Below are 23,461 nucleotides of genomic sequence, written 5' to 3' on the forward strand. Positions count from 1 at the left end.
GCCCTGGAATCAACCACTTCCACAGGAGCCCTGGCACCTTTTATTGGAGAATGAAGTTTAGAAACCAAGATCTTGGCACTGAGTGTGTTCATTGCTACTGAGGTGTCATTTTTTTCTAGGCCCCATCAGAGGAGAGAGCAAGGAAATATATGTATATGTATTAACCCTCACCTACACACACCTCTGTATTTGTGAATCTATCTAGCCAGCAGCCATCCAACCATGGGTTCACACTGATTCTAAACCAGCACCACTGGGTTCATTTAGACTCCCTCTTCCCTGGTTTGTTACTCTTAAAAAATAAGTTTAATAAGCTTGAAGGGTAAAGAGACAGGGAAATCTGAAAGATCTGTCATTGGTCAATCATACAGGGAATTATGAACACATTCAAATTCCCTTAAGTGACCAAAATCATCCAAATACCACTAAGGCAGAAGCATCAGAATAAGGGATAAACTTCAAAATTTCTAATGAGAATTGGTCTTTTATTTATTCAAAATGCATTATTTCTTCAGTGATTAATATACAAGTGATGTTTAAATATGAAAATTACACTTTTTCAGTCAAAACATGGTGAACAAGAACAAGGAACCCTAACAGCAACATTCTTATCACTCCGCAGTGTTAAGAAGGTCTCCTCCCCCAAACTACTCTATTACACATCGCTTTGTTCTCTTAAGACTTTTCTTCTTAAAAGAGAAAGAGTTGGGACTTCCCTGGTGGCACAGTGTTTAAGAATCCACCTGCCAATGCAGGGGACATGGGTTCGATCCCTGGTCTGGGAAGATCCCACATGACGTGGAGCAACTAAGCCTGTGAGCCACAACTACTGAGCCTGTGCTCTAGAGCCCGCGAGCCACAACTACTGAGCCCACGAGCCACAACTACTGAAGCCCGCGCACCTAGGGCCCATGCTCCACAACAAGAGAAACCACCACAATGAGAAGCCCGTGCACCACAACTAAGAACAGCCCCTGCTCGACACAACTAGAGAAAGCCCGCACACAGCAACAAACACCCAACGCAGCCAAAAAAAATAGTAATAATAAATAAATAATTTTTTTTAAAAAAGAGAGAGTTGATTACAGACCATGCTTCTGTAAACTAGAGTAAAGAAACCAGCTTAAGACAATCTTTTATTGGAACCCAAGGTTATAAAACAAAACTACAGAGGAAACGTTCTTGGGAAGTCATAATTTAATCACAGCACCAGGCACGGAGTGGACGTCTTTATCATCAGGATCATCACGACTGCTGGGAGTCCTCTGCCTAAGCCATGTCCACGGTAGACACTCCAGGAGGCGCGAGACACTAACAAAACCAGAAGGACTCTGAGAACAAGGCCATTTCATAAAAGGCTAGATGCCAAGCTCTGAAGCAGCAGGGCGGCTGACAGAATGATTACTCAGCAGACCATCTCTGATCCTCTGCTTAAGAAGCCAAGAGAATGAAGCATCATTTGTTACCTACCGTATTGTCTTTTGGTTTTAAAAACTATGTCAATATGAATTACCAAGAGAGCTGCCTTATTCATAAAGAATGAAAGGGAACGAGAGAAGAAGGAAACAGCCGAGTTCTATATAATCAGCCAAGTACCTGCACCATGAAATAGTCACAGAAGCTCCAGCCTGGCTCAGTCCTCTTCTCCCTCAAGGTTCTCATGTCATCCTCAAACTTGCCTAGGTTTTTGGTAAAAGACATAAGAAGCAATGTCCTGAGTTTGGTCAGGAAAGCATTCCAGGATTCCTGAGTTCGGGAGGAGTCCTTCAAGGGGTCGGAGAGCACGACACACCTGTGGAGAGATGAACGGACTGTGGAGAAACCACCGCAAGCACAGAACCGCTGCCCCCCTCTCCCCCCGGCTACCACTTTCCTGGGGCGCAGGTTGGCATCCTCCCTCCCCTTCCTTCCTTCCTTCTTTAATGGGTAGAAAACATTAGGCAGGTGGTGAGAAATCAGATCGGGAAAAGGCTTCATCGTGAACTGATCTAATGCCACATGAGCAGTCAATGCTGTTCTCAAGAGTGCTGCTGTAGGATGGACTGGAAAGGGGGAGAGGGATTTACGATGAGTCCTGAGTCTTAGATCCTGTCCCCAGGGCTCTCTGGAAAATAAGCTGATCATATCTCACTCAGTTCCCAAACCCCATTTGCCCTGCCCCCTTCAAAAACCTTTTGGTTCCTTGCAACTGACAGACTAAAATTTAGATGCTTTCACATGGCACACGAGGCCCATGACAACACGGACCAACCCAGCTGTCCAGCTTTGGTTCCTACTATCTCCAGCTCAAGCCCACTCAGCTTCTCATGCTCTCCCATCTTTTTACCCAGCACCTTCCCCGCACAGCCTAGCTCAGCCGACACACCCTCACTGAACCTCTCCCCCAGCCCCGCCCTCGCTGCTCTGCGCTTGGACCCACTGCGATTCCACGACCACAGCAGTCAGTGCGCCCTGGAAACGCCTCCTCTCTTTCCTGGTCTGTTTCTCCCACCAGACTGTGAGCGCCTCGAGAGCAGCGTTAATAAATACTTGATAAATAAAGGCTTAGAAAGATATTGCTTGACTTGTAGGTATAATACAATTTCACTACAAAAAGACTTTGTATGCATGGTGTAAAAATATCAAAGGCATAAAATTAGAAGTGTTTCCAATGGATTTGGAAAAGGCAGCACATTCATCCGAGAGATTGGAAAAGGTAACTTTCTTTATCCTTGATAACAATAATTCAGAAAGATGAATAAATCTGAACTCAGAAATAACTTTTAAATATTGATGCTATGAGTTTCAACATTCCTCCTCTGTAAATATTTTACCTGAACTACCAGCAAGTAGCAAAATGAACAGATTCTAAGTTTCATTTTCTCTGAGCTCCATCATACCTCTTGGAGGGAGGACTAAAGCTATGGATTATAAAACAGTGGACAAAGGGTGAAACAGCCATAGTCTAGGTGGTCCACCAGGTGAGTAATCAGTACCAAGAAGAAAATTTTTAAGTCGGTGGCCCGGCTTTAATCCAGTCATTCCATCCCCACTAGATTCTGTTTCTTCCCCTGTAAGATAAAGGGGTCCAGTCAGCTCACTCCTAAGCCCCCTCCCTCAAAGGACTCACATGTATTTATTCACTATATGAGCTGCGAGGGTCTATCAGCTCAGTAGTTTCTCCTTAAGGCGTTCTCAAGGATTATAATCCCTGTTTATTCCTGACCAGACACAGAGTTCTCTATACCTACAAGGGGTAGATGAAAAAGGAAACTGACACAAACACCAATCACCAAAACGATGTTTTCCTTCAGTGACCTGGTGCTTATCTATCAGACAATATATTCATTACACTCTCTATCCCTTATGCCCTTCAACATTTACTGTTTCTACTACATCTTCTTCTTCTCTTATTAATTAATACAACAAACTATGCTTCAGAAATTCACATCGAGCGTAGTTAACTGAGAAAGGGAGAACCCAAAACAGCTCCTCAAGTCAGGCCTAGTGGAGTCTGATCTGGAGTAGAGCAGCGTCCACATGGCACGCGGCTGCATGGCAAGGAGCTCCAGGCCGGGGTCTCCACCAGTCACGGGGACGCTGCTGGCACAGACAATTAACACACGACCCTCTGCTTCAGCAACACTTAGCAAAAGCCTGAAAATGCACAAAAACTTTCACCAAGCAATTTTCCTTTTAGGGAGTTATCCTAAGGAAATAATTAAGGATGTAGATAACATCTGAGCTAGAATGATGTTTATAATTTTATAATAAGTAAGCAATAACTTATAAGTCCAGCAGAGGACTGTATAAATAACTTATAGTGCATTAATACTATGGACTACTATATACTAACAATAATAGTGTAGAAATACATTTACTGTTCAAAGAAAACATTCTGTATTAAGTGAAATCTATACTTTTAAGTACAGATTTGTCAAAGGTGGCTTTGCAAATTCATGAAAATCAAAATGTTACAAGGCATCTCTAAATATTGAAGATGAAATGTTAAAAATTTTAGTAAGTTAAATTTTTCGTATAAAGAATAGTCATTAAAAGCAAGTTAGTTTTAAATGGGCCTAGCAGAAACATACTTTTGGAAATTAGATAAAATTATAACGTAGACAAAAATAATCAATAAGCACTTCAAAAAATTATTACACAATTTGAACTTTTCGTAAGTTTAGACTAACACACCCCATCAGTACCAATTTATTTACTTAACAAAATCCCAAACAAATATGACTTCTTTTGTTATATTAAAAACCACTCAAGGACTTCCCTGGTGGTGCAGTGGTTAAGAATCTTCCTGCCAATGCGGGGGACATGCGTTCGAGCCATGGTCTGGGAAGATGCCACATGCCACGGAGCAACTAAGCCCCTGCGCCACAACTACTGAGCCCACACACCTAGAAGCCCGTGCTCCGCAACAAGAGAAGCCACCGCAATGAGAAGCCCGCACACTGCAACAAAGAGTAGCCCCTGCTCGCCACAACTAGAGAAAGCCTGCGTGCAGCTACGAAGACCCAATGCAGCCAAAAAATAAATAAGTTAATTAATTAAAAAACAAAACAAAACAAAATAAAACAAAACAAAACAAAAAAACACCACTCAGAGGCCATTCGGGTTTGACTTTGGGCTCCCCCCGTCTCAGCATTCCCTGCGGCCCACTTCCCCTCAGATGGTAAAGCTGCTCCCTTCCCTACAGGCCTTACGGCCGTCCACTCTTCTTTCAGAACAAAAATGTTAGTACACCTAACCACAGAGAGGAAAAGGACACTCAGTAATGGAGCACCTAGCAGAATGTTAAACTGATTCCTTTGAAATAACTAATGTATGAATAACAGACCACAGAAAAAAATCCCCAGAAGTCCAGATTGAGTGAGATTTCCCTAAGATAAAGTGTAAGCTCAACCATCTAATTCAAACTTTAAATACAGCAAGTCTGAACATTACTGTGTACCCAGCGTTGTGTGGAACACAGAAAGGAAGCCCACACATGGCTCCCTCCCCGAAGAACTGTCAGCTCATCAGGTGGACCTGACACAGGATGCGGTCAAGTGGCAGCCACGTGGCAGGGTCTGGTTGGGACTCCTGGCCGCACACACCCAGGATCTCTTCCCTTAACTCCTCGCACGTCCTTCATTTCTTAGCCCCCAGAGCAGGCCAGCTCCCCTACTCCCAGCTCTTGCTGCACTCTGGAACCTTCTGTCTGAGCATTTGCCACTGCGGTGACCACAAGTGTGATGACTTGGGTGTGAAGTAATGCCCACCTCTGCCGCTAGACCACACAGTATCAGAGCAGGGACGAGGCTCACCACCGCATCCCCAGCACCTCAAGTGCTAAACTACCAGATACAGACTAAAACTGGCCAGGTGTTGAGATGCACTGGCCGGCACAGCTAGGCATGGACTCACCGAAGAGACAGGAAGTGAGCTACCAGCAGGAGAGAACAGGGCGCAGACATGGCTGTGCAAGAGGGGAAAGTAAGTCCAGGTGCTGAAGTAGCCACCAAAGTCTCAGGCTCCCTTTTAGAGTTTCTGAAGAAGACTAAACCAGCATTTTATAACTTCTGTCTTAAGGAACTCTTACTAGGTGTTAAGGTAAACAAAACACAGGGTCCCAGCACCAAGAAACGCCCAAGGAGCCCTGCTGTACACAGGCTGCAGACTTCTCAGAGCCCTTCCTGTGTTAACACCCATCTCCAGCCTTCCAAGGGGACCCACTGTGGTCTCTCCCACGGTCACCAGGCCTCGGGGCCTCCCGGCCAGGTAACCCGTTGCAGATGACTGTTCAGAGCTTCTCACCAGCCGGCCAGGAACTCCACGAGGAGAGGGACCTAGTCTTCTCCTCAGCACCCATCACATGCTCAAGTGTCAGGCATCGGACAGGTGCTCACACAGCAAATATTTACTACCACCCGGAAGCCAGTAAACTGTATCATCCAGACATCAGCCCAAGGAGGTAAAATGAAGCATACACTTACCTGTCACTCTGTTTATTACAGAAATCGTTTCTTATTTTGTCCACAATAGAGGTCCGGGGCAGGATGTTGGTTTTGTTTCTTTTCTTGGCATCATTTTCAACTACCACTATTAACCAGTCCACAGAGCTATGAGCTTTGAGAACATTCTGCCACTTGGTGAGGTCGTCTTTTACTGTAGCTTTATACACTTCAGTATCCTGAAAATAAATAATTCACTGTGAAAGCAGGTTAATTAATATCCTTTAGTGTATATGGCAAATGTGTCCAATAACAGAAGACAGCGCGCTTTCCTGCTCCGGGATGGGGACGCTGCACGGAAAGCCCGGCGCTGGTCCTGGCTGCTGGCACTCTGGGCAGGCTCAGCACCACACCCCAGGTGTGCGCTGTCCCCAAGACCAGGGACGCCGAGGGGAGGTCTTCCAGCGTTACAGAGGAAGAGGTGGAGAGGCAAGGGCCGAGCAAGCTGCCCACAGCAACACAGTCTGCTAACTAAGTTGGGACTTTAAAACCCAGGTCTGCAGGGCCAGAGGCCATGGGCCCAAGCACCACAGGGTCCCAACACGGTCACAGCCCCGCCTTGATGGGAGAGGCGAGTGGCTGTGGAGCCCCCAGAACCACTCTAACCTCAGTGCCACGTGCAGGCCACGTCAGGGGCAAGGCAGCTTCAGAGGCGAACCCGAGTAAAGAGGACACTCTAGGGCTTTTGAAAGTTGTTCTCATTCACATGGATCGATAGGGGAGCCGGCCTGGGCCTAAAAATCAAAGCTGCTCCTGACTCAGAGCACCACACACCAGCCTGCTAAAGAGCGCACCCCGCCTGCGCGAACACCAACGAGGCGAGCCTCGGTTCTCTCCCAGGGAGAAGCAGGGAAACAGAAGTCTTCCTTGCTTTGTAACTCTATTTACAACTGACGTTACGCTCCATAAATCCACTAAGCAGATTCAGAGTGAAAAAACCAAGATGCTTAACTCATTTCAATATCAGGCACTTAAAAACCTTTGGAAACTATAATTAACAGCTACTGTCTAAATATATGCTTTCCCCTCTTTTAATAGAAAGATTCCTTACTATCCTGCTTATATTTTCTCTGGATTTTTTAGTCTCTCTCGAGTAACACTCGTGATTGATCCATGAATGAGTTAAATCTCAAATTCTGTATCAAGTCCCTCCTTTCGTTTAATTAATAAGTGAAAAGTTCCAAAAGGCAGTACTTAAAAATTTTTTAAACTGCTATGTCCTCAGTTTAAATTTGAAATAAGTACAATCTGAAGAAGATCTCTGGGTTAAAAATTAAAAGGAAAACCATCCTGCAAAAATCTCATTTCTGTGAATTAATATCCAACAGTAACATACACATATACTGCATATTTGCCATACAATGGCAGTGCTTCGAACTGGAAGCTTAGATTTTACAATGCTGGTGTCTGTCGAAACCCAGATGCGTGACGCCTGGAAAGTGAAACCAAAAGGCCAGGGGGCTGCAGCCACAGAGCCCGGCAGCTTTAAAATCAAGGCGCAGACACAAATCGCAGGGCGGACAAGGGGCGGTGAGGAGCCCTGACAAGCTCTAAGGTCATCCCGGGGCCAGTTCAGGGCACCCTTCACCAGAATCCACACTGAGGAGAGGTGGCCGCACCCCAAGGGGACACCAGCCCCTCTCCTGGGGACATTCTGGGGCAGCTTGCGGGGACTCTCGGGAAGAGGCCTCGCTGAGCGGCCAGCTGGACAGAGTCCCCCAAAGTTCTGGCGGAATCGGGAGGACAGAACCCAGTCCATCACTCACGACGGTGAGCAAACAGCAAACATTCCTAAAAAGACTGACTTTGCAGAAGAGGAACCCAAGCTGAGCCACTGAGGTTAAGGGTCTCTCAGGAAACCACAGCCAAGAGCAGAAGACGCCATCACAGGGAAGGAAGGGGGACGAGGGGGTCCTAGTGGGGAGCAGCCGCCTCGGCACCAGAGTCAAGCCAGGTGAGGAGGGCATCACAGCGCAGATGACGAAGGACTGGGGGCTGGCTTGGGGTGTCCCAGGACAATTAGGGCAAACAGGGCCTCCGAGGGGGGGTCATGGGTCACATGAGGTGGGGAGGGGGTGATCCAGCAGAGCATCAGCCCCAGAGCGGGGGGGCACCCACGCCACAGGGCAGCAGGACAGCAGTGACAGGAGAAGGTTCACAGGCAGCAATGATTCCAATAAGCAAACATATGGAGGATAATGAGTGCCTGGCTTCTCCAAGCCGGAGAAGGGAGTTACAAGTATGGAAAGGGAAGGAACTATGTCTCAAGTAGTATAATATGACTTGAAGGAAAGAGGTGCAACTTACAGTGTATGCTATAAACCAGAGTTGCCCAACCCCCCGGGCCAAGGACTGGTACCGGTCCACGCCTATTAAGAACCGGGCCACACAGCAGGAGGTGAGCGACGGGCGAGCGAGCAAAGCTTTGTCTGCCGCTCCCCATCACTCGCATCACCACCTGAACTATCCCCCCACCCCACCCCTGGTCCTTGGAAAAACTGTCTTCAACAAAACCGGTCCCTGGTGCCAAAAAGGTTGGGGACCGCTGCTATAAACCATAAAGCAACTAGTGGAATAACATAACAAAGAGTTTTACTTTTAAATCTAAACTCCTAAACATTGTCAACTTGCTCCAAAAAATTTTCTTAACAGATGGTAATCAAAACTATCAATAGGAACTTCCCAGGTGGCGCAGTGGTTAAGAATCTGCCTGCCAATGCAGGGGACACAGGTTCGAGCCCTGGTCCGGGAAGATCCCACATGCCACGGAGCAACTAAGCCCATGCGCCACAACTACTGAGCCTGCGCTCTAGAGCTCTCGAGCCACAACTACTGAGCCTGTGTGCCACAACTACTGAAGCCCGCGCACCGCAACGAAGAGTAGCTCCTGCTCCCGCAACTAGAGAAAGTTGGCGCGCAGAAACAAATACCCAACCCGGCCAAAAAAATTAATTAAGTAATTAAAATTTTTAAAAACTATCAATAAAACAAAACAAAAGGGCTTACCTGGTGGCGCAGTGGTTGAGAGTCCGCCTGCCGATGCAGGGGACACAGGTTCGTGCCCCAGTCCGGGAGGATCCCACAGGCCGCAGAGCGGCTGGGCCTGTGAGCCATGGCCACTGAGCCTGTGCGTCCGGAGCCTGTGCTCCGCAACGGGAGAGGCCACAGCAGTGAGAGGCCCGCGTACCACAAAAAACCAAAACCAAAACCAAAACAAAAACAAACAAAAAAAAAACAAAACAAATAAACCCCACAGGCTCCCTACTAGAAAACAAGTTTAAGGAAAACAAAACACCATCATCCATAATGCCCACAAAAACTACACCTAGCAAAAAAATGCAAGACTTTCATGAAAAACATTATGACACGTTACAAAAACATAAAAAAGCCATAAAGAATGGAGAAACAAACCAGGTTCCCGGAGGAGAAGATTCATGATCATTAAAATTCTTCTCAGATGAACGTGTAACTTTCCCAAGACAATCCCAATCAAAACACCTCAGTCTTTTGTGTTTTTCTTTTCAGTCACTGTTCCAGTCACCTATGGCTTTGTAACGAACCACTACAATACGCAGTGGTCCAGAAGATCTGCTCACAGACCTGCACCCTGGAGATCTGGTGGACAGCTCGTCTGCCCCACACGGTGTCAGCTGTGGCACTGGAAGGCTGGGAGAGAGAAGGCAGTGACAGGCCTGCTGATGGACGCTAGCTTGTTGACAGCATCTGCTGGGGCTGGGAGTGCACACCTCCAAATGGCCTTCCCACAGGGGCACTGACTTCCTCTGAGAATGGTGGCTGGGATCTGACAGCAAGCATCCCAAGAGGACGCAGCAAAAGATATAGCCCCTTTTAGGGCAGTCTCAAGAGCCATAGCTTCCCCTCTGCCAGTCAGACCCACCCAGATTCAACTGGAGGAAACACAGGCCCAGGCTCTCATGGCAGGAATGTCACTGCCGTGCAGAGAAGAACACGAGGGATGGGAGATACTGGTACAGACGTTTCTGGAAAATAAAATCTGTACACCTAACAATCGGATTCTAAAATTCATATGAAAGAGAAAATGCATGCTAGCCAAGAGATTTATTTTAAAAGAACAGATATCAATACATATTATAAAAATGTAATTAAATGTAATTAAAAGTCTGGTCCAGGCATAGAACAGACGATGATCAATAGAACTGATGTGTCCAGAATATTGTGCATAAAGGATACTGCTTTAAGATAAAGGTGATGGGACTTCCCTGGTGGTGCAGTGGTTAAGAACCTGCCTGCCAGGGGCTTCCCTGGTGGCACAGTGGTTGAGAGTCCGCCTGCCGATGCGGGGACACGGGTTCGTGCCCTGGTCCGGGAAGATCCCACATGCCGCAGAGCGGCTGGGCCCGTGAGCCATGGCCGCTGAGCCTGCGCGTCCGGAGCCTGTGCTCCGCAACGGGGGAGGCCGCGGCAGTGAGAGGCCCGCGTACCGCAAAAAAAAAAAAAAGAATCTGCCTGCCAATGCAGGGGACATGGGTTTGATCCCTGGTCTGGGAAGATCTCACATCAGCAGAGCAATTAAGCCCGTGTGCCACAACTACTGAGCCAGCGTGCCTAGAGCCCGTGCTCCACACGAGAAGCCACCACAATGAGGAGCCAGTGCAACGCAATGAAGAGCAGCCCCTGCTCGCCGCAAGTAGAGAAAGCCTGCGTGCAGCAACGAAGACCCAATGCAGCCAAAAAATATAAATAAATAAGTAAAAATTAATTAATTAAAGTTGACATTTTCAGTAAGTGGGGAAAAGGTAGACTATTACGAAACGATATTAGGTCAAGTTGCTCCCCATTTAGACAACAAATTAGACACTGAACCCACATTGCTCCTATCATATACAAAAATAACGTGAAGCTACACAGATCCAAATATAAAACACAATTATAAAAATATTAAAAGAAAACATAGGAGAAAATCAGTTATTATCTTCAGATAGACAAGGCCTTCCTAAACATGAAACACTACTCAGAAACCATGTTTTTGATGACATATTTCACTCCATAAAGATTATAATAGTTATTAATATTCATGCACTAAATAATACATCAACTACCTATATAAAACAGAACTACAGAAGATGCAAGAGAAATAGAAACATTCTAATAATAGAAGACTTTAACATACCACTGTCAGTTAAAGATAGATCAAGTGGACAAAACAAAATATAAATGGCCTCAGCAACATAATCAGTACAAGCTCTTATGGGTACATATTTAATATTACAATCTAAAAACAAAGAAAATACATGCTCAAGCACACATGGAACATCCACAAAGACTTTATTAGGTCACAAAGAAAAAACATTTTCCTAATAGCAGAAAATATTAAAAACACCACTCTAATCACAATGCAATAAAATTAGAAATGTTAACGTGAAAAAATTTTTAAACTTCCTTCTGGAGATTAAAAAACTTTCTGTTAAACTATTGAGTAAGGGGCGATACAAACAGAAAATAGAGAATTTCTGAAAAATAGTAACAGAACACGGGAATATATTTAAATTTACATCTTTAAAGACCTATATCACTAAAAAATTTTAGAATGAAAATAAATGCATTCCCAACTTTAAAAAACTAGGAAAAGAACAAAGTAAACTATAAGAAAACAAAAGGAAGGAAAAAATAAAAATGGAAGCAGAAATTAATGAGATAGAAAACGTGCTAATAGTATATCAGATTAATAAATAAAACTCCTGTTTCTCTGGGGGGAAAAGAAACAACTAATTTAATCAAGGAAGGAAGGAAGAAAACACAAATATACAAAATAAGAAATAACAATGGGGAAATAACTATTGACACAGAGCTTTTTTTTTTTTTTTTTTTTGCGGTACACGGGCCTCTCACTGTTGTGGCCTCTCCCGTTGCGGAGCACAGGCTCCGGACGCGCAGGCTCAGCGGCCATGGCTCACGGGCCCAGCCGCTCTGCGGCATGTGGGATCTTCCCGGACCAGGGCACGAACCCGTGTCCCCGCATCGGCAGGCGGACTCTCAACCACTGCGCCACCAGGGAAGCCCCAGGGCATATTTTGAAAGTTGAAAAAAGACCACTTCATACACCTCAATGAAAAGAAATTTTTAAACTGAAATGTACAATTTCTAAGAAAAATATAGTTTATCAAAATTGACAAATGGCTGAAACAGATCAATTTCCATGGAAGGGACACAGAAAGTGATCAAGGAACTGTTCCACAAGAAAGTACCAGGTCCAGATGGTTTCTCAGGAGAACTCTAGCTAACCCTAGAGACCAGATAGTACTAGTGCTACGTAAATTGTTTCAGATATAGAAAACAAACAAAAACTTCCAAGTTATTTTTATGAATCAAGTATAACATTGATACCTAAACCTGATAAACACAGCAGAAAAAAAAGTTATAGACCAATCACTTGTGAATATATTGATACATGCAAAAACTCCTAAATAATGTGAACAGACGCCAATACCACATTAAGAAAATAATACTCTGACCAAGTGGAATATACCAGGAATGCAAGTATGGTTCAATAATTAGAAACCCATTAATGTAATTCAACAAATTAGTAGATATAAGTGGGAAAAATCATATGATTATCTCCACCAGGTATGAGAAAGGCTTTAACAGGATTCAACAGTGTATTCCTAATAAAAACCCTCGAGAAAATAGGAACAGATGGAAGTTCCTTCACACACTCACTCAAATTTACCTTATTCCCATAGCCAGCGCACTACTGTGGGGAGACACCACAGGCATCCCCACTGAAGTCAGGAACAAGGAAAAGATACCCACTGTCTCCACTGCTACTAGACAATGTCTTACAACAGGAAAAGCAATTTGAGGCATAAGAATTGAAAAGGAAGAAATAAGACTCTCTGCAGGTGACAGGATAGAATATCTGGAAAACCCCAGACTTTGGGGCCTAGAGAACCAATGATAAAACTAACTCAAACAATAAAAGAATTCAGCAAGGTTAACATGAAAAAAATCAATGTCTTCATATACAAAAAAAAATAACCAACTAGAAGATATAATGGGAGAGAAAACCCCGTTGACAATAGCAACTAAAAAGTAAAATACTTAGGAAAGTAATTTGATACTAAAATCCATGTGGAAAAATAAACATGCCAGAGCAACTAGGCAAACACTGAAGAGAATGACCCCTGAGAGAGGACCAGCCCGACCAGGTGCGAATGTGGACTGTCAGTCTAGGGGAAGCATGAACTGCAAACAAACTCTGCACTCTTCAGAGCAGGTTTGTCCCTGGCTGTAGTACAGGTGGAGCAATGCGGAAACTATGCTACGCATACTGCAGGACTGAGCAGGTGAGCGAATGTGTTGGTGCGCCAGAGCCAGTAGGTACAAACACGGAACAGGGTAAGGCAAGAAAGAGCCCTGTGGGGTTGGAGGCTAAAATCAGAGGCATCAGTATCAACTCATGATTTCTAAGACACATGCTTCCCTAGCCCTGTGTAGACAAAAGGCATAGAAGCGGGGACCCTCCCACAGTGCCAGGGGAACCAGGGCTCTGTGAAAAAATGGCTGATTCCAGTACAAGGGTAGCAAAGGGACAAGAACCCAGAACACCTTGCTGTGCTAGAAAGTGCTCAAAAGGCACAGGAGCCAGCTTGAAGTGACTCACTGGCCAAATCTGGGACAACTTGAACACCAAAATAAGTAAGGATGATTGACTATAAAGCACTAAATAAAACAGAAGCCCACACAGGCTCTTCCCTAGAGTAGAGCGCTGACTGATAAATTTGGGGGAAGTGGTATGTGCAAGCCTTGGTAATGACTGGTGCAGGAAGAATCATCACTGGGGGCTAAATTTGGTCTGGATTTTGGAGGGGTTCCCGTGACTGTGTGATAGGGGTGCCTCCCTGGGCATAAACTGTGCAAACAACATGGCTTATGCTGAACATCTGCATTCCCCCGGGAGTCTAGCCACCCCTGGAGTTTTGCTGTGTGTCAGGCGGAGGCTGCCTATGTGCCTGGTCCAATAAAAACCCTGGGCACCGAGTCTCCAACGAGCTCCCCTGGTGGACAGCATCTCACATGTGCTATCACACTTGTTCTCGGGAGGAAGCACATCCCACGTGACTCCACTGGGAAAGGCTACAAAGCAAAGTCAGCAAAGGCAAAAGGTGCACGGGGTGAAGGGGAGAACAGGCGTGAGCTCTGAGTCCTTTCTCATTAAAACTACAAAAACTACTTCTGCATCCTCAGTTTCAAGTTAAAATGTCACAGTATGTAACGATTTATATATTTTGTATACTGCTAAATGCTTGTTTTATTAGAGTCAAACAGACAGGAAGAAATGACCCACAGAATTTTCTATTCGTTCATGAAACAATAATTCCGTCAAGAATGGGTTCACGAACACAGAACTGCCAAGTACGAGTGAAGGCCACAGTGCCCGCAGCTGCAGCGTCCCCTCACTCGACGGGCGTCCCAGAGCACCTCCTGCACCAGACACGGATCGTGAGTTAGGAGACACAGTCCCCTGCCCCCAGAGAGCCCGCAAACCAGAACCAGAGACAAACAAGGATTTGTAAGTACAGTAACTGTCATGATGGTGAGTACAGGGTGTTATGAAAACAAAGCTGAAAGTAAATATTAAAAAGACCTAGTGCCCACTAGGCTACAGTGAGATGGCTCACAAGAACTGGAAACACAAGTAAGACTATATTTGGTGATCACCACGAGTGCCCCACGCTGGGCCAGAGCAGAAAATAGGCCACGGCAAAGCCACGTGCTTGGCTGAAGGATGGAGAAAAGAGAAGACTACCAAAAAATTAAAATTAAAAAGTAAATTTCAAAAAGTATAGCTGTCTTAGCAAAACCCAGACCTCTGAATCTTAACCCCATTCTAAGACACGTTCTTGTAACTTTTCCCTTTAAGTGAATACTTACACAGCATTCCGTCCAATAAATATGAAGAAAGGGGAATGTGAGCAGAGCCTTGTTTCCTTCTTTGGGCAGCAGCTCCTCTTTGAATTGAACAAAGTTAGATTCTAGGTGAATCATCTTTGGAGCTCGGCCATAGGACCTATAAACAATTTTTAACAAGTCACTGAGAAAAATGAGAATGTTTAGCAGAAAGAAAAGGAGAAAACGACAACAACAATTTAATCACATCTATGAGTTCAGAAGTACAGATAGGGCACTAAGCCTGAACTGTAGCTATTACATATGCTATCCGAAAAGACGCTGTAACTTAGTTTAAACACAGCCCACATGGACATGTCAAGGCTCCCCATAAATCTGTCGGCTTTACTTTGCTTGCAACACCGACTTCTGGGAAAAATGGATGTTAACCTACAATCACTATAAAAGAAGAAAAGAGTCTCCCAATTGTCAAAAGTGCTGTGTGAAGCTATCAAAGCTTTAAACTGCTCTAATACTTTTGTGACAACCCGTATTATCCAAAAAAGAGAACTGTCTGGTGAAAAAGAACAGGTTTCGTTCACATAGCATAAATAAAATAGTGGTAACCACCCTCCTCCATTTTTTCTCAACCCAAGAACAAAGGACACATAGAGCAATCCCACAAGCTACACTCATCTAATCTATGGCTATCAGAGGGTATGGGTGCTGTTTTTATTATACTTGTAAAAATAAATTATGCTACATGCATCTTTTTTCCATACCTCTATTCTTCACCTCTAGTAGTTGTATCTCTTTCAAATGTCTATAGCTGGATTTTGTACTTTTTATCCAAGCTAAGGAGTGTCTGTGATTAATAAGCTGAAACCAACCAAATTTAATGTGATTATGCTTGAACTTGTGAATTTTCTATTTCAGGCTATTTTTTTCTGTCCTTTGAGAGATTAACCAAGTTTTCTTTTTCCATCCTTTTTCTCTGTTAGTTTGAAAGCTTAACCATCTATTTCTTTTCTGCTGTTGGTTACATTTTAATTTTTAACATGCATAAACTTATATTTCCCTCTCAAATACTGCAGTAAACGTCTGCCTCTCCTTGAACAAGACGAAGCTAGTGCACTGCCTGCTCTCTGCTTTCCTCCAACCTGACATTTTAGATCGTTTGATTCGTAAAAGCACTGACACCACAATGTAGCACAGCACTTATGACTTGCTTGCTGGCCGCTGCTTCCTTTATCCTGTGAATTCATGGTTCATTTTCCTTTTTCTTGAGATACATTCCTTAATTATTTCACAGAGAGTAGCACAGTTTCTGATCATACATGTCTGAAAATGTTTCCCAACGATCTCCATCTGGTGGCAAGCAGCAAATATACGATGTGAACAGCACTCTGGAGAGAACACGTGTGGTGCCATGCGGCCAGAGTGGCAGATCAGGGCCCCCGGCCATACTGGGCCCAGCTGGCATCCTGTCTCTCCCAAGGCCCGGGGGAGGCTGAGGCAGTCTTCCCGCTTGTATGAGTATGAATAATACAGAACTCTAGATTCAGAGGTACTTGCCCTCAAGGCCCTGCTTAAATGCTATATTTTATGCTACACTTTAAATGCCGTTAGAGGCTGCAAATGCGGTTTTTCTTTTCTCCCTGTTGCTTTGCGTGGCTTTTTGTTTGCTTTGTTTTGTTTTCATTCTGCTTGACATTCAGCGGCCCCTGCAATCTCTGAACTCACTGCTGGGAGAATTTTGACGCCAGTTCTCCAAGTATCACCTGTCCTCCACCCTCTCTATACTCTCCTTCTGAAACATCTTCTACAGGGACATTGAAACTTCTGGACTTGGCCTTCACGGCTCAGCTTTCCTTTCACGCCTCCAACTCCAGCTCTCAGCATTCAACCCCAGAGTTTCCAAGCGCAATCTCCCAACTCACTACTTTGCTTTTCAGCTACACAGCAGTTCACTGCATCAAGTAAAGTTTCTGCTTCACCCCAAGATCTAATCAATTAATTTAACATTTTATCAAAGTAATATATATATACTTTAACATGTCAAGTAGTACTAAAGAGCTTTACACACACACACACACACACACACACACACACACACACACACACACACACACACCCCACGGCAGAGGGAACCCTGCCCAGGCCTTCTGTCACCCCTTTCTACCCCTTGCCTACCAAGGTCTTGGGCCCCGGGCCCTATCACCTGTCAGGGACTCGCCTGCTTCTCAGGGAGCCACCTCTCCAGACACAAGGGCTCAGCTTTCCCTCCTATTCCTCTGTCCATCCTCCTTCTCCCAAAGAGGCGTCCACATCTCTGCTGCCGCCACTTCTGCCCTCCTCTGTCCTTGAATATTTCTCGTTCTCTTTTCTCATTTAGTTTTCAAGAAGGTGAAGAGATGAAAATATGTGTTAAATCTATGCAGTGTCTCTATTTCATTTTTTTCCTCATAACCCCCTTTCCTGTTTCTTCTATCTTTCTGAATGTTTAAGTAACGTATACTATTGGAAACCCTTTACAGATTACTCCATTTCTTCAGGTATTAAACTCTTCCGTTTGCTGGACTATTTTCTCTCATTCACAGCACTGGGCCTCTTGAGACGTTGAATAATTTTTCTGTAAGAGAATTCTCCCACATTCTGTACACTCTTCATATTACATGTAGGTAATTAAATACATTCCTTGTAACACTATAATCGGGCACAAAAATTAGACTAGATTCAATAGAGAGCCTGGGTAAGTCATCTAGAATGTTAACTCTTCAAGTTAGTAGATTACAAACTGGTGATCAGAAAGGAATAACATAGCAAGTATCAGAATTACATGAACATGAGTAACAACAGGAAATTCTTCATACACTTTGGTTAAAATCAGATTACCAGTATTAACAAGTCACAACCCAAACATTTTCTACAAATAATATCTAATCTTACCAGAAATTAGTCTTCCAGTAAGATAATTCAAAGTCAATTATTTCCTCAGAACAAGTCATTAGAGGAACAATTACAAACAATAGGGCAAACAGGAGGATTGATCTGGTTTCCCTCCTAATTTTTTTTAATAAATTTATTTATTTTTAATTTTTATTTTTGGCTGTGTTGGGTCTTTGTTGCTGTGCGTGGGCTGTCTCTAGTTGCGGCGAGCAGGGACTACTCTTCATTGCAGTGTGCGGACCTCTCATTGCAGTGGCTTCTCTTGTTGCAGAGCATGGGCTCTAGGTGTGTGGACTACAATAATTGTGGCACACAGGCTCAGTAGTTGTGGTACGCGAGCTCTAGAGCGCAGGCTCAGTAGTTGTGGCGCACGGGCTTAGCTGCTCCGTGGCATGTGGGATCTTCCCAGGCCAGGGCTCGAGCCCGTGTCCCCTACATTGGCAGGCAGATTCTTAACCACTGTGCCACCAAGGAAGCCCCTCCTTCATAATTTTTAAGTAACATCTTTCTGTGCACTTTCTCACCCTTAAGAGAAGAGCCAGGAGCTCAGGGCAGAGAGAAGGCCTCATAAGACAGCAGACAGAGGCACCGGCTCTAATGTGGAATCAGAGTGTGCGTCTCCTTTCCAAAATGCCATGAGGAATCAGAAGCCATTCCTACAAAAGTGGGCCTTCAGCTCAGAAGAAGTGTCCCATTTCTACCATCCTATGTCTTGTCAAGAAAATCAACACATTCCTTAGAGAAGAAGGTCCACAATTACGTGGCTCCACTCAGTTTCCTGAGAACTTAGCCTTTAACTAAGGCTCACACAAATGCCTACAAAACGAGGAGGGAGATGCAGCGAAAACCAGAGGCACCGTACCTTCTCCATTCCATCGGTTCTCTTGGAAGCTGCTGGGAGAGCGTCGGATAAATAGAGGTAAATAAATTCTGATCTCCAGCACCTACAACAGGAATAAAAATGGCATTTTAAGGTAAATATAGGAAAAATGGACTCTAAAATTTATTAATTGGTATTTTTAGGCAACTTAATAATTTAGCAGAATGACATCACAAAACAAGATTTTTTCATATCTTTAAATAAGTGGTCTCAAGAAAAGCCAGCACTCGACATGTGACCTAACTAACCCTCGCCCGGCCTCTCTGAGGTGGGTAAGATTCTCCCCACGAGGAGGAGGGGGAGGGTCAGGAAAGTGGAGTCACCTGCCGGGGTCTGACAGCTAAAGAGGCAGAGCGGGCCCAGCTCCAGCCAGCCTCACCCCTGCGTCAGCTCATACCGCTGCTGCTCTCTTCATCTTGGACAAAACAGCCATGAAACTCCAGGCAGAATAGGAAACCCGGACAAGTGAACATGAGTTTCTTCACCAAAATAAGCTCGATACGCACCCAAATGCCACTAGGAGCCGAGCCGTACAGTACGCTCTCTGTGCCCGTGCCACCCAGGACACCGGACACGCCTGCTCTCGTCGAGTCCACACGGGAAGTCCTGGAGGCAGGCCCGACCTCACGGCCAAGAAGGGGGAGCACAAAGCTGGCTGGCTGTGGAGACCAGTGAGGAACCCAGGAGTGTCTGAATTCACATGCTAAGCTGTTAATTCAGCTCTTTCCTCCTAGCTTTGGCGGAACTGAAAAATCCACTTGGCTCTCATAAAATGATAGCATAACCATATCGCACTTAGGCTTAAAAAGAACCTTTCAGTAGATGACTCAAATTCTTATACTCAGAGGATCCTCTAACTTTAAGCAAAACCATTTTCCACTTGCTTTTCTATTGATCTTAAAGAAATAATTGGAGATTGATGTAGGCCATTAACACATTTGCTTATTTTGCTATCATGAGCCCCCCCAAAAAACCAAAACAGGGGCTTCCCTGGTGGCGCAGTGGTTGGGAGTCCGCCTGCTGATGCAGGGGACGCGGGTTCGTGCCCTGGTCCGGGAGGGTCCTGCATGCCACGTAGCAGCTGGGCCTGTGGGCCATGGCCGCTGGGCCTGCGTGTCCGGGACCTGTGCTCCACAACGGGAGAGGCCACAGCAGTGAGAGGCCCGCGTACCGCAAAAAACAAAACAAAACAAAACAAAACAAAACCTTCCCCAAACCACATAACACTGTCAAGTGACTGCTGAGAGGAGCGGTGTTTCTGGGCAGCTGAGCTGCTTATCAGAGAGGCCGTGGGGCACAGTGACTGGACACAGATGCTGACAGGCTGATGGCCTGGTTCCCACCTAAGCTCCACCAGCTACCAGGTGAGTAAGCATGGGGAGACCACCAAGCCTTTCTGTGCCTCGGAGACCATCTGTGAAATGGGAAAATAAGAATAGCTCCCAACAGGGCTGTGGTGAGACTGAGTGAGTCAACACAAATAACTCTGAACAAGGCCTGAAACAAAGTAAAATCCTTAATAAGGGTTACTATTAATAATTTATTGTTGACATAAAAACAACTTTTATGTTTTAACTCATTTTTCATCATGTTCATTTATTTGATAGTTGTCTTAGAAATCAAAATAAGAAAACCTTCAGTTAGCTTCAGATTCCTTATCTTTGAGTGCCAACTCCTGCTGTCTCTTTTAAAGGTTCTAAGATTAACATATAAAAATCACTACACTTTGCTAAACAGTAATTAGGGCAAACACATAGAAGCTTTCTCCTCTTTCACTTAGTTATATATATATATATATATATATATATATATATATATATATATATGGTCCTTGCAATAAAGTCTCACATAAAGGTACAGGGGGCCGAGTCAAGATGGTGTACTAGGAGGACGTGGATTTCGTGTCTCTGAACAACTAGGGCACCTACCAGGCACCAGTGGGGGACCACAGACACCTAAGGGGACAGGATGAACCCCCAACAACCGGGTAGGACATGGGGCATGGGGGGAGTGAAGAGGGAGGAGAAGTGGAGGCAGGAGGGGACTGGCACCCCTGAGGGGCGGCTGGGGGAGGGGAAGGGATCCCACACCTGAAGGGGGAAATTGGGGGACCACTGGGAGGGCAGAGAATCAAAAGGGAGAGTGGCCAGGTTTCCCTTGCCCAGGAGCCTAATGAGATCCCGGGCCTGATCCTGTGCCCACCGAGGCCTCCTTCAGCTGTGAGGGTCCCGAGGGAATGGGAGGGAGGGAAGGGGGAGCAAAAGTAAAGGCCAGACTTCCAGGACCAGCACCCCTGAGGGGCAGCTGGGGGAGAGGAGGAGTTCCTACACCTGGCGGGACCCACCCATGCACGGTTAGGGGTCCAGCAGCAACAGGGGAGATCCCGCGGGAGATGGTGGGGAGGGGTGCGAAGGAACGGAAGGGAACGGGGCCAGCACTTTCCCTGTCCACTTAGGCACCAGGGAGCCTGTTGGGCTCCCGGGCCTAATCCTCTGCCCTCCCAGCCTCCCTCCTGCTGTGCAGAGCCCAAGCCCCGCCCCTACACTCGGAGACCCCCTCTGAGACTCCCTCCAAGGCGCTGGGACCAAGTCCCACCTACACAATCCTACTCAGGGCCCTACCTCCAGACTCCGGAGCTCCACACTCCAGAGGCCCTCCTTTCCACGTGCTGCATCTCCCCTTCCGCCCTAAGCAGAGGCCCCACCCCATGCTCAAACGTCACCCCGCAACCCGCCTAGGTCCCACCCCACCCTAAACCCCGCCCCTGCCTAAGTTCCACCCCCACCTGAACTCCGCCCTCAGAGCCAAGGCTTCTTTTTCTTGTTGTTTTTTCCTCTTTTAGATGGGGGTTCTGTTTCACCTTGTTGATTCATTGTTGTTGATTCTTTTATTTTTCCTAATAAATCTTTTATTTTTCTAATTTTATTTTATTCTTTATACTTTGTTAGTGATCTCTCCTTTTGTCTTGTTCACCCCCCCTTTTCTTTCTTTTTTTTTTTTTCTTTTTTCTGTTGTGGTTTTATTTTACTTTGTTGCAGTTGTTTCAATTATAGTTTTATTTTTCCTAATATATCTTTTATCTTTCCAATTTTATTTTTTTATTCTTTGATATTGTACTGTACCTTTTTTTTCTTTCTTCCTTCCTTTTTTTTTTTTTACCGTGCCACAAAGCTTGTGAGATCTTGGTTCCCAGGCCAGAGGTCAGGCCCGAGCTCCTGTGGTGGGAGCTCCGAGTCCAAACCACTGGACTAACAGAGAAACTCAGACCCCTGGGAATATTAATTGGAGTGAGGACTCCTGGAGGTCCTCATCTCAGCACCAAGACCCAGATCTATCCAACTGCCTACAAACTCCAGTGCTTGACATCTCAGTCCAAACAACCTGTAAGACAGGAATACAGCACCACCCATCAAAAAAAAAAAAAAAAAACGACAAAAAAATGTTACAGATGAAGGAGCAAGGTAAAAACCTACAAGACCAAATAAATGAAGACGAAACAGGCAAGCTACCTAAAAAATGAATTCAAATTAATGATAGTAAAGATAATCCAAAATTTTGGAAACAGAATGGAGAAAATACAAGAAACATTTAACAAGGACCTAGAAGAACTAGAGCAAACAAACAGTAATGAACAACACAATTACTGAAATTAAAAATACTCTAGAAGGAATCAATAACAGAATAACTGAGGTGGAAGAACGGATAAGTGAGCTGGAAGATAAAAGGGTGGAAATAACTGCCAGGGAGTAGAATAAAGAAAAAAGAATGAAAAGAATTGAAGAATTGAAGTCTCAGAGACCTCGGGACAACATCAAACACACCAACATTCAAATTATAGGGGTTCCAGAAGAAGAAGAGAAAAGGAAAGGGTCTGAGAAAATATTTGAAGAGATTATAGTCAAAAACTTCCTTAACATGGGAAAGGAAATAGTCAATCAAGTCCAGGAAGCACAGAGAATACCATACAGGATAAACCCAAAGAGAAACACACCAAGACACATATTAATCAAACTATCAAAAATTAAATACAAAGAAAAAAATACTAAAAGCAGCAAGGGAAAAGCAACAAATAACATACAAGGGAATCCCTATAAGGTTAACAGCTAATCTTTCAGCAGAAACTCTGCAAGCCAGAAAGGACTGGCAGGACATACTTAACTAAAGTGATAAAAGGGAAAAACCTACAACCAAGATTACTCTACCCAGCAAGGATCTCATTCAGATTCGATGTAGAAATTAAAACCTTTAGAGACAAGCAAAAGATAAGGGAATTCAGCACCACCAAACCAGCTTTACAACAAATGCTAAAGGAACTTCTCTAGGCAGGAAACACAAGAGAAGGAAAAGACCCACAGAAACAAACCCAAAACAACTAAGAAAATGGTAACAGAAACATACATGTTGATAATTACCTTAAATGTAAATGGATTAAATGCTCCAACAAAAAGACGTAGACTGGCTGAATGAATACAAAAACAAGACCCGAATATATGCTGTCTACAAGAGACCCACTTCAGACCCAGGGACACAAACAGACTGAAAGTGAGGAGATGGAAAAACATATTCCATGCAAATGGAAATGAAAAGAAAGCTGGAGTAGCAATTCTCATATCAGACAAAATAGACTTTAAAATAAAGACTATTACAAGAGACAAAGAAGGACACTACATAATGATCAAGGGATCAATCCAAGAAGAAGATATAACAATTTTAAATATTTATGCACCCAACACAAGAGCACCTCAATACATAAGGCAAACGCTAACAGCCATAAAAGGGG

The 23,461-nt window shown here is 44.7% G+C and overlaps 1 protein-coding gene across 9 annotated transcripts in view; it reads right to left on the reverse strand.

Moving 5' to 3' along the window:
• TRAPPC10 (trafficking protein particle complex subunit 10) overlaps window positions 1-23,461 on the reverse strand; it is an 88,711-nt gene that overhangs the window by 43,312 nt on the left and 21,938 nt on the right. For 6 of the 9 annotated variants that reach the window (XR_016392929.1, XM_089910122.1, XM_089910123.1 and 3 more), the window contains exons 2-5: window positions 18,664-18,745; window positions 14,898-15,033; window positions 5,967-6,163; window positions 1,597-1,792 (exon numbers count right to left, since the gene is read on the reverse strand). Coding sequence is in view for 7 of the 9 variants with exons in the window: in XM_089910122.1 (XP_089766248.1) it covers window positions 1,597-1,792; window positions 5,967-6,163; window positions 14,898-15,033; window positions 18,664-18,745 (611 nt within the window). In the remaining 2 variants the exon portion in view is untranslated. Of the gene's footprint in view, window positions 1-1,596; window positions 1,793-5,966; window positions 6,164-14,897; window positions 15,034-18,663; window positions 18,746-23,461 lie in introns of those variants that run through there. The other 3 variants (XM_089910125.1, XM_089910124.1, XM_089910126.1) reach the window with 2 other exon arrangements.

Source organism: Delphinapterus leucas, chromosome 4 (assembly GCF_059928025.1).
Source record: "Delphinapterus leucas isolate spDelLeu-1000000601 "Yukka" chromosome 4, BTC_Dleu_Yukka2, whole genome shotgun sequence".
Lineage (NCBI taxonomy): Eukaryota > Metazoa > Chordata > Mammalia > Artiodactyla > Monodontidae > Delphinapterus > Delphinapterus leucas.